Genomic DNA, 12,332 nt, shown 5'->3' on the forward strand with positions numbered 1-12,332 from the left:
TTTTTTTTTCATTATTGTATTTGTAATTGCATGTGATTGTATTTTATTCTGTTTTTGCTCATGTATATTTATTGTAAATATTTTGTTGCTTTTAATTAGGGACCCCAGGAAGTTAATGAGGATCCCAATAAACAATAAATAATAAATAATGATATCGAAATACATGTTGCTGTACTGAACAGAAAAGAAGGATTTCTGTTCATTTCTCAGTTCTTTCTTGAGAAGTTGTTCTCTCCTAGAAGTCCTGACCTTTGTCAAAGCCAGATTGAGCTTCTCTGTTCAAATCTGTTATGCATGTATACACTATAAAATATTTAAAATGTTTTTAATTTTTAACTACAACAATTGGTTTTTTTGGGTACACCACACCACAATGCTGCGGAACTGCTGAATTAATGCATTAAAGCATTGCAGCATCAGAAGGAAAGATTCACTAATTACATGAAGTGCAGACGACAAAGAACCTTATCAATCTTCAACATTTCCACATACTTTTACTGCAGCCTTATCAATCGACCTGCAATAAGTTTACATTTACAAAACAGAATCTCAGCTGCTTCAGGAATAGTAATGGTAAATGAAACACAGAATAGGGGAGGGGATTTTGAAGGTGACTGACATGTATCTGTAATTTGTCATGAATACATTTCCAAAAAATATGAACAGCAAAAGTCATAGCCCCACACAAAGTTGGAAACAGGCACCATTTCACAAACTACAGACCTGTCTCATTTACTGTATGCCACAATTCTTCATCATTCAAATTAAAATTATCAATAAATAGTATTTCAAATTAAAAACACAAGTGACAGTGAAAATCAGTAAAAGTATAGATAAAAAAAACTGTATAATCACTGGAGTTATCAGACTCGATCAAATAAATATTAAAATTCAATATACTATTATCTTCAAATGCAAATGAAAAATAGCCTTTTGGCTAATTCTGGTATATTTTCAGTATTGATAATAATGTACACTGATAAATAAACCAATAAATAAAATGAAATATCACCCAGTCAGCAAAAATGTCAGTCTGATCCTACATTTTATTTGCTGCTCAAACGAAATAACAAAAATGTACAAGTACTTAAGAGTCAATTCAATATAAAGTAAAAAGTGCTTTTCAATGCAGTATTTAAGCATTTGTACTTGGTTACTTTACACCTCTGAGACTCTGACGGTATCTCTATGTTTTGTGGTATTTTGGCCTGATTTTGGTTTTAAAAAATTGAGGGAGAAAATCCTCAATCCCCCCCCCCCCCTACTGGTGTAATGCGGTATTACACTTTCATAACATGAAGTAGGAGGAGCTTGAAGATTGGTAGCGCTCTCCACCCTATCAGGTTGCAGTAAATTAGGTAGTCCAACGGTGATTGGTGGATAGACCCGTCCATCGGTTCGGGTCGCAGTGTGTTGGGATCAAAGATGAACTCCTTGGAGCAGGCCGAAGGTAAGGAACCGATAAAGAAGCTACAATTCCCACAGTTTGGAACACACAGAGATGAATATGTGTCTGAGCTGAGGTGAAGGCATGCATTCAATGACAAGAGGTAACTGTGAACGTACATTAGCTTGCTGTGAACTCCAGTTAGCTTGCTAGCTAGTGGGACAGCAGTCACTGTTCGTATTGCTACTTTGTTATAAGCTAATACATAAAACCATTTAACCTGGTATTGTGGTGAATAAACTACCGTTGCACCGCTCTTAATAGATCCTTCCGTTTAATGTTAAAGATTTAAAACGGCTTTTAAATCTCATTTAGAGTAACCCTGTGGGTGTAAAATTCTGTTGAGAATGTATTTTCCAGCAGAAAAATAGTTAAATTGTGGTTTGATTGTTTGTGTTGCAGACCTGAAGGCCTTTGAGAGAAGGCTGACTGAGTATGTGTCCTGTTTACAACCTGCCACAGGCCGATGGAGAAGTAAGTGACCCACTGCTATGGCTCTATGCATCCTCCATGGTAGAGGAAAATCATGATAATCGTTTACCATCAATACATGTTGGTCGTTTCCCACTGTTCAATTTTCTTTGAGCAAAATTACATAAGAAAAATATAAATACTAGGGATGCACTAAAATAAAAATTCTTGCCCGACACCGAAAATGAGAAAACACCGAAACACAAAGACATTATTATGCAAATTATTAGTACCATTGCATTTATGCCTCTGTCTGACTAACCTCACCAAAATTAAAGCATGACATCCAGCCATCCATTCATCTTCATACCCGCTTATTCCCGTTTATCAGGGTCGCGGTAAAGCATGACAATGTATTTATTTATTTAGCACTGACATTCCATCAATACACAATGAAATAAAAAGTTTAACTTGACCCAACCTATGTATTAGGAGTGTGACAATATCTCGATATGGCGATATATCGTGATTTTTTTTCCCACACGATCGATTATCGATATGCTCCTGCTAAGTATTTTTTATTTATTTTCCAAAAACCTTTTTTACTTATTCACTAAAATGTGGAAGTACGTCTTCACAGAAATTTTGTCACTGTTTGTTGAAGGAACCAATATATTGTTTACTGGAATATTGCGCTATAATGGTGTCACTGGTAAGAAAGACCAATGTCGTTACCGGAAGTCGTGTGACCATCCCGTGTGGACAAAAAAATGACTGAACAAGCGATACACATATGAATTCACGGTGGCAAGAAATTCAAATCTACTTCAGAAATTTAGAGTTAGTTAGTCTATAACGTAGTTTAGGAATCTACGTATTAATAGCAAACAGAAGTACTGGCCAATGAGGGGTGCTACGTATGATTCAGAAATACGTAGTGTGTCCGTAACGTACTTTAAGAATCTACGTATTAATAGCAAACAGAATTGCAAGTACGTAGCGTCTCAGTCACGTGACCTATTATGTTGCCTAAACTGGCCAATGAAGGGCGCTACATACAGATAGAATGTGGGTATATTGATATGTCTACGTGCGGATAGCCACTGCCATAAATGATAGGGCTGCTGAAAGATCAAATTAAATAGGTTCCCACACAAAAGCAAAAAAGTGCATTTAAATTGTTCATGCAGAGCATCTTATCTTGTTAACACAGTGAAATCTGCTCTGTCTCCAATTGAGTGCACATCCATTGTGGCGTGCATCATTTCTTGTGTGCGCTGCTCCATTCCCGCATCTAAGTAATGATCTCTATTACATGGATGAAGTACAATCGCAACATTCATACATGCACTATGGCAGTGTTTCTCAAGGTTTTTTTGGCTCCATCACCCCCTTTGTTCGACTCTGACTACATTTTGCTGAGAATACTATGAAAAAACAACTATAGAGCATAATGATGGAATGAGTGATAACACACATTTTAAAGCATTTTATTTTGTAAAGAAGTGGAATGAAACAGTATTCAGTGCACACTGATTACATTTATTTCCATAGTTTTTATCATTTTTGGTCCTTTCCTTCCTGGTTTGGGACAAAGACTGACTTTTGTATTTTCAGTTCATCTTCAAATCAAGGTAATTTCCATCACCATTATGATGATTATCATGTTTAACTAAAAAAAAACACTATAAAAACCCATTTTTTAAAATGCTTTTAATTGTTAAATTCCCCCTCTCACTTTCTCAAGTACCCCCTGTAGTGCCATCACATACAGCCTCAGCAGGAACATACTATAGTGAAACAATGTGCTCTCATTCCAATGTGTGTGATAAATTGAGTAGAATAGAAACACATGTATGCTGTAATAAAGTGAAAGTGATCAGAGCGCTGTCCGTTTATCATCCCATGGATTAATATTGGATAATCTGAAGCTTTTACACATTAACAGTGTCGGCAGCTTCGTGCCTGTAAGCCTTCTTTCCTGCTTTTACTGCAACAACTATTGCTTTTTGTCAGAATTATGGATTTTAAACTAATGTTTTAAACTGGTGATCAGTTGTCATTGACAAAACAAACTGGACATTAGGCCTGGGCGATTCATCAATTTTTTTTTTATGTTATTTTTTTTTAAGATTAATTTGAGTTTTTTGTTGCGGGCGATTTGAAAAAAAAAATATATAAAAAAAATTTACTTTTTTCTTCTCTTGCTACAGCCCCCTTTCTTACCCGGTAATATACTGTATAGCTATTACAGAACTATGAAAATGTAGAGTTTTGCTAAGAGTAAGATGCAGTGCACTGTACGTTCCTGCCATGTTGCCCTGTCACTTGTGGCATTGTTTGAACAACTTCATTATTTTAGGTTTTTCTTCAGGTTAAATATTGAGAGAATTCTTTGTTAATGTGTTTGAAAATGGTGCAGCTATTAATGTGAATGTTAACAATTTACTCTTAAAAACGTTTTTATTTTTAACAAAAACACAGCTGGCACTTTCATTCCAGGATGTAAATAGGGGTTCATTTTGTTTTTGTTTTGAGACATTGCTATCGTGTGTCTTTTTTTTTTTTTTTTTTAAGTAGGGGGGTAAAATCGGAAAAAAGTCATTAATCGAATTTTTTGTAATAAAATCTGAGATTTTATTTTAGGCTAGATCGCCCAGCCCTACTGGACATATATTGACGATTTGCTTAAATGTCCTTGACAATGTAATCTCATCCTTCTCTGTTTTTCCAGTGATTCTTATAGTGGTGTCTGTTTGCACAGCTACTGGAGCTTGGAACTGGTTAATAGACCCTGACACACAGAAGGTATGTTTGTAGTGAAGCAACTGGTGCTTTCCATTCATGCTTTCAGCATTGCAGAATTATGACAAACTGTGTTCTTCAAGTGGGAGTGAAACATATCTTTAATGGGGCCTCCGAAAACACAGAATTCACATTCTGAAGCAGTAAAAGCAATCTGACCTAGGGATGCACAATATTGTATTTTTGGCAGGTATTCGATATGCCAATATTTTTACCACTGGTTTTGTCGATAATGGCCTGTTGGAAAATGATCAAACATCAGTAATCCTTCCTGGTGAAAAATAAGTCGATTTAAAATTTGTGCCTCAACATGTTTTGGGACAGTATCACGCATTTACATGCTATTTATCACCAGGAAGCGGGTGATTGAATCAATGTGTGACAAACGAACAAATAAGTCCAGTTTCGCCGATAATCCTGTTTAAAATGTTGTGCTACGTGTTAAGGTTTAGTGATCATGTTATACTGTGATTTAAAATACATGCAGCTCTTCATCTGGATGGTGTTTTTAATGTTCAGTGATGAACTTTATTTAAATCTGAAAAGGATCTGGAACAGAGAGAGGTTTAGCTGTTGGTGTATTAGTTGAAATGGTGGTCATTTTATCTGGTGACATGTCATGGCAGAAGCATCTCTAATCACAGGGCTGTGCAGGGTTTTAATTTAAAGTTTTGTTGATGTTTTGGAACCATATCACACATTTCCATGGTATTTTTCCTGGTCAGCTTAACATTTTGTAAATCCCTTGAAGCAAATAAAATTTAAAATAATAATGGCATGTTCACACCAAACACGTCGAGAGCATCAGGTTTACATAGACAACATGTGGTGGACGCGCTTTTAGGAGCGTCGAGAAGTCCCGCGCCTCCTGTGTGGTGCGTTTTGAAGCTTTACGCGTGGCGTATGCTGCGCGTTTTCAGATTTCAAGCTTCTGACGTGCGTCCAGCGCGGCCGACGCTAGAGTTGGGATTGTTGAATTTTCAGGGCATATCGTGGCATATCAACCAATCAGGAGCTTTCCCCAACTGTGACAAATTCAGAATAATGAAAAAAAACAACAAACACTAACCAGAGACAGATAGACAGGCACTCTTCTGCTGGAATAGAGCGCCTGTAGTTGGTGTCCTGGTAGGAGATGCGAGCACCGATACGGGTCAGCAGGTCATCAAACTGGGCACAGGAGAGATGGAAGCAGCGCTGAAAGCGACTCTAGTCCGAGCGCAGCTCTGGTGAATCCAGAAACGGCGCCGAGGAGCAAATAAAACCAAGCTACTTTCTCGATAATGTAGAGCCGATGAACGGGAGTCTGAGGCGGCGTGTTCAGCAAGAAACTCCAAACTTTATTCTCCCTTCACCCTCACTTCTCTATAGCCCTCTAACATCACAGTGCACACACTGAGTCACACCAAAATACATCCGACCGGAAACATCGCCTCCTCAACACAATGTTCCCCACCACTTCACAGTCACTGGGTGAATTATGAACGTAACTGATCACCACAATGTCATCCATTGTCTGAACACCACCAGCAACATGTTTGGACGTGTGTCCAGAGCGTCTTCGATGCTTTGTGACAAGCGTCTGATTCAATGAGTACAAGCGTCCAACTAGGGGCATGAGGTGCTATTTTGATGCCCGAAACGCGTTTGGTGTGAGTGCAGCATTAGAGTAGTTGACTCTATTAACGCTATTTGGCACGTTTTGTATTACGGAAACGTGTAATGTGACGCTGAAATGGGCAAACCCTGAAAAGGAATTTGGGAAATCAAAAATGGAAAATTGGAGGCCTACACTACTTGTAATACTACAAACCTCAGGAAACAGAACTGCTGATCTGTGTTACTGTTTTATGAATGCTTTATATATTTTCATGTTGAATCTTTCTATGTTTTATTGTTGGGCAGGTCTCTTTCTTTTCATCGCTGTGGAACCATCCTTTCTTCACCATCAGCTGCATCACCCTAATAGCACTTTTTTTTGCGGGAATACACAAACGAGTTGTTGCACCCTCAATGTATCCTTTCCATTTGTTTTGAGTATATATGAAGATATTTGTTGCTATGCTGTCCCATTACTGGTTGGTGTCTTTGACTTTGTCTCTACAGTATTGCTGCACGTTGTCGCACAGTTTTAGCAGAATACAACATGTCCTGTGATGATGTGAGTTGACTGATTACGACTCTGTATGTGGATATGTTTCTTCTGAGGGGTTGCAAGTGTTTGGAATTTACTGAGTTTTTGTTCTTTTCACAGACGGGGAAACTCATTCTCAAACCTCGACCGCACATCCAGTAACAACAGACCTCCGTGCTTCTTTCTGAATCAGTGTTTGACGATGTAGTGACATTCAGAAGGCCAGTGCGAGGCCTGTGCAGCAACTCAGGCACATTGTGGCATCACGGTGGAGTCAAAGGAATGAACTGATGTGGCCATTTTAACATTCTCAGTGTGAGATGTGCTTATTTCTGCTGCTGAGCATGAATTTTATCTCAATGCTTTTATTTTTAGGATTATTTACCTAATAAATACCTGTATTAATATTTGTCTTTATTTTTCTCTTGGTAAACAATTGCCGATTATCAGATATGTCTCATATCACAGGGCATTTATGGTACAACACTTTAATGATTCCAGAAAAAAAACCCTTCTGGACAGATTACCTGAATACAAAATATAATACTCAATTTTGCATTGTCCTGTTTTTGTGGAAATGTATCTCAGAGTTTTGTCATGTGGCCACTTGTTGTTTTACTCTTTATGATTTTAGTTGTAGAAACCGCTAGAGAACATATTGTGTCCCACAGTTACTATTTTAATACTTGTAGGGAGCAACAATTCAATAAAAATAATAATGCATATGCTGCATATTGAATTTATAAACGGAAGCCTAGGTTCTGTTACTTTACGTTTTTTTTGTTCTTGCAAATTCCTATAACCAACAAAAAACTAGTTGTGACCGGTTTATAACAATGACTATATAAGGTCATGGGGGTCTACTGGTGGCTACCCCAGCTACAATTGGGCACAAAACTGTTCAACATTACTGTGTATCCTAAAAGATAAAATATTATCACTTCAACGATTAGCAAGTTAGCAAGCCACTACTTAAAGCTGCAGTATGTAGAATCCTCTGCTCTGTTTTGAAATTGAAACTCAACCTCCTTAACTGGTGTCTTTGTGAACGCTCTTAGTGACTTTTTCTCAATAGAGACTAGTGACAAATGTAGTGATATTATTCTGTGTTAGTGGAGATTTTTCTGGTGTTTTGGAGACTCTACCATGAATGCAAGTTCACACGCAATTTATGTTTATGTTCTTGCTTTCCCTCTAAAGCCAGTGTGTGTGTGCTGTTGACCCTCCACTCTCAGAGGTCCACGAAGATGCAAAGCGAAAGCGATCCGTTCCTCCTCAGTGTGTTTGTAACTGTATTCTGTTGCTTCTCCACATCGGTCTGCCTTTTTCCACTTGATTTGCTGTGTAGCTGTTGTGCCTTCTGCTGGAACGTCCACAAATCCACGTTTATTACTGATGGTACGTGAACACGCTTAACTTCAGTCATGCAGCCAATAGAAATGCCCAGAAACAGCTCATGGAGCACGCTTGTTTGTAGAAAGATCTCTGATTGGCTGAAGTCTTGCACCTCGCTCCTGTATTTCTAAAGTTCATTTACAGAGTCAGGAGAAGGACCAAATGATGCAAAAAAAAAAAACAACTTACAAACTGCAGCTTTAAGTTCAGAACAAAGGAACAGCACAAAGTCACTAGCAAGTGGTACTGTAAAACCAGCCAAATATCTACAGGATACTGTATTCACAATACCCGTTGTATCATTTTCAAAGTCAAACTCATTCCTTTTGAAATTGTCTATCAGCAAACAAAATTTAATTTACAGTAAATATGTTCAGAACTTGAGATGTTCTGCTAACAAACATCCACATTAACAGACGGACGGTCTAACAAACACAAATGAAAACATGACCTCTTGGCTGAGGTGATCACATATATGTTAGGGCTCTTGGTCTTAATGTGGCATAATAGTTTTACACAATGTCGGGCAGAAAATATGAAGACAGGATTTACATTTAAACCAATGTTACTGTGAGCTTGCAATAAATGAAAATAGTCAAAACCGATTAGGAAATAAGAAAATGACATGTCATGCTGTGCTTCCAGGTCAGCATGTAGTTTGCTAATAGTGGGTTTAAGGCATTGCAGAGCTGAGTTGATAAAGCAGGTGTTCCCCACAGTGGCGTGCACAGACATTTTGGGGGCAGGTGCTCAGTGAAAACTTTATATGGCATGTAGAACTGACGGCTGCCTTATTATAGCAGTGTGAGATTTAAAAAATAAATAACAATTACAGGCACATGTTGAATGTAACTGCATATTTATTTACAGTCAATTTATTTATTTATTATTCATATTTATTTACAGTCAATATCTTAATAAAATTACTTGACCTTTGAACTGGTACAGTTTGACACTACAACACACTCTTTCACATATAGCTGCTACATCATGCCTTTCTTGTTCTCCATCATTCATCAGACAGCACTCCTGATTCTGTGACTGTGCATAGACTTGTTGCTGCTTTGGACTCTGCTTTATCTGTAGATGAATCTGGAAATTCATCTATTTCAACTTCTTTACTGGTAGATGGCCTACTGCTTTCCTGCTGTAGCTGCCTAGAGTAGAATAATAGTTTTAGTAATAGCCTATTTTTAAGGTTGAATATAGCCTATTAAGGTAAATACAAGATTACTGTAGTCTTGTGACATAGAAATAGCTCGTTGGTACAAAATAATATAATTAGCTAAAATAGCTTAATGCTTAATTTAGTGGAGCCAAACCACTTAGTGTAGTTAAAATAAAATGTGGACAGCTTTTAAGATATTTCAGTAAAATTAGAGGAACAGTTGAATTTTAAAATCTGAGCTTTAAAATGTCCTAAACAGTGAACATGACTCTTGACTTTAACCTTTCATCTTCATCTTCCTCTGTAATTGGTAAATAAAAAGAGACCAACAATATGAATAAGAATGTTTGGTTATCAGAATCAGAATCAGAAATGTTTTTAATGGCCATGTACAGTTTTAAGGACAGTACAAGGAATTTGTCTTGGTAGTTGGTGCACAAAACAAACAACAACAAAAAATAAAAAACGAAGAACAACCCAGCAACAATAATAATAATAATAATGATAAATATAAAGGATGAGGGATAAATAAAGGATAGATAGAGAATAAAGGATAAATAGGATAAATATATATATATATATATACAGTGCAGCAGATAATGTCATCATGGAGGTGGTGATCGGGTGGGGGGTGGGGTTCAGTGCGTGACTTGGGGTGTGTTCATGTGGATGGTGGCAGAGGGAAAGAAGCTGTTTTTGTGTCTGGAAGTTCTGGTCCTGATGGACTGAAACCTCCTTCCAGAAGGGAGAGATTGAAACAGTTTATGACCGGGGTGGGAGGGGTCGGCCACAATCTTTCCTGCACGCCTCAAAATCCTGGAGGCGTACAGGTCCTGGAGGGAGGGCAGATTGCAGCCGATGATCTTCTCTGCAGAGTGGATGATACGCTGCAGTCTGGCCTTGTCCTTGGCCGTAGCTGCAGCGTACCAGATGGTGATGGAGGAGCAGAGGATGGACTGGATGATGGAGATGTAGAAGTTCACCATCATCTTTGTTGGCAGACTGAACTTCTTCAGCTGCCGCAGGAAGTACATCCTCTGCTGAGCTTTTTTGATAAGGGAGCTGATGTTCAGCTCCCACTTGAGGTCCTGAGTGATGATGGTCCCCAGGAAGCAGAAGTACTCCACAGAGCTCACTGTAGAGTCTCCCAGGGTGAGGGGGGTGAGGGGGCCTGGGTTCTTCCTGAAGTCTGCTATCATCTCCACTGTCTTTAAAGCGTTGAGCTCCAGGTTGTTCTGGCTACACCAGGACACCAGACGGTCTGTCTCCCACCTGTAGTCAGACTCGTCTCCATCAGAGAGGAGACCGATGATGGTCGTGTCGTCTGCAAACTTCAGGAGTTTGACCGACTGATGAGAGGAGGTGCAGCTGTTGGTGTACAGGGAGAAGAGCAGAGGAGAAAGAACACAGCCCTGAGGAGATCCAGTGCTGATGGTCCAGGGAGCAGAGATGGTTTTTCCCAGCTTCAGGAGAATATTAATTGTGGCATTATTATCACGCTTTTAATCGACGAGCACTTACAGATGATCATGTCAGCATGGGCCACAAAAAAAAAAAAAAAAGAACTTTCAAAAGGGTACTTGCTTGGTCCAGATGGCAAAGGGCAGGTACATTAGCACCACCTAATGTCTACCTGTGCACGCCACAGATCTGGGTTCACTTTAGGATGAACCGGTTAGGAGAGAACAGGACTTTCTGGGGCTAAAAATGCTATCTCCACTGTTCATACCTTAACACACAATAATGAATGTAATAATGAAATTACATTCAACTTTTTTCAAGCTCTAATTTAAGTGCATACCACCATCTATTTTTAGCTATAATTGAAAGCAGTTACATGACACCACAGTGCACTATTTTCACTAAAATATATCATATATGACATAACACTGACCATACACCAAATGTCTGCAACACTTAAAAACATTTGTCCCAATGTTTCAGTGAAAGTAAACATTTAAAGATGGTTCATTTAAAACAAAAACTTCATCAGCCGTATTTAATTCTAAGATCCAGTACTAGTAATATGTGTATTTATTTCTGTGCATTTGAATCCTGGAAAGTAAATTGGATTCTTTTTTTTTAATTATTATTATTATATCCTTTATTTAACCAGATAAAAGGCTCATTGAGATTAGAAATCTATTTTTCAAGAGGGACCTAGCATGGCAGCAGCAGACAAAGTTACAACAACAATAAATACATTCATACATCAGTACATCAAAAACCAGCAGTTGGAGCTCATTGGTGACTATGAGTTCCTAGGACCCCTCACATGGTCCATGTGGGCTGCCTGGGGACCGCAGGCACCGTGTTGACCCTGCTATAGAGCATGCACAAAGAAACTCCATCCTTAAAAACGTATAAATGTAGTTGCGTAATTGATAAATAATTACAGTTTTGGCCTCATTATATTTGTAATTGTAATTTTAAAAATCTGTTGCTATTGTAATTAAATTGTAATTGAGTTCAGGCAATTGACTTTGTAACTGTAATTGTCATGAAAATTCTATAAAAACTGTCAAATATAATTCAACGCAAAATTTGGGAACCATGTTACAGTTCTATGTATAGTTCTACATGTATTTAGTTAACAATTATTAAAATGTGTTTTAGATCAAGCTTTCCCACATTTTACAATTTAAAAAAAATAAATCGTATATTGACACAAAAAAGATTCATATGTCCACACCAAAAGTATTAAAAGCTTTATTATCATTGATTAAGAAGCCTAACAAGGTAACCAAGAGATAGGAAATATTTGTTTTCAGTGTATTTTTATTACTATTATTAATGTATTATTATACAGCATAAAATAGAGAATTTGTTCTAAACTATTATAGCTTTAAACGGAGAGTTGTCTTTTTAATTAAAAGGACCTAAAAATAACAACTTTTCTGAGAAATAGCAACACAATTTGCGACAGCAATCAACGAGAACAAATATTACGTCATGAATTCTTGGTCGTGTTT

General features: G+C 37.8%; 1 protein-coding gene across 2 annotated transcripts; it reads left to right on the top strand.

The window, feature by feature from the left end:
* The first annotated feature begins 1,335 nt into the window (after positions 1–1,335).
* On the top strand, positions 1,336–7,204 carry cnep1r1 (CTD nuclear envelope phosphatase 1 regulatory subunit 1). 2 transcript variants are annotated; one of them, XM_028438811.1, is made up of 6 exons: positions 1,336–1,450; positions 1,850–1,921; positions 4,593–4,666; positions 6,569–6,678; positions 6,770–6,824; positions 6,918–7,204. In XM_028438811.1, exons 1-6 carry the CDS (start codon positions 1,426–1,428, stop codon positions 6,957–6,959), a joined length of 378 nt encoding a protein of 125 aa, XP_028294612.1. In that variant the 5' UTR covers positions 1,336–1,425; the 3' UTR covers positions 6,960–7,204. The 2 variants fall into 2 exon arrangements, with proteins under 2 accessions (XP_028294612.1, XP_028294624.1); XM_028438823.1 differs by having other exon boundaries at positions 1,411–1,550.
* The last annotated feature ends 5,128 nt before the right edge of the window (positions 7,205–12,332 follow it).

This window comes from Gouania willdenowi, chromosome 3 (genome assembly GCF_900634775.1).
Source record: "Gouania willdenowi chromosome 3, fGouWil2.1, whole genome shotgun sequence".
NCBI lineage: Eukaryota > Metazoa > Chordata > Actinopteri > Blenniiformes > Gobiesocidae > Gouania > Gouania willdenowi.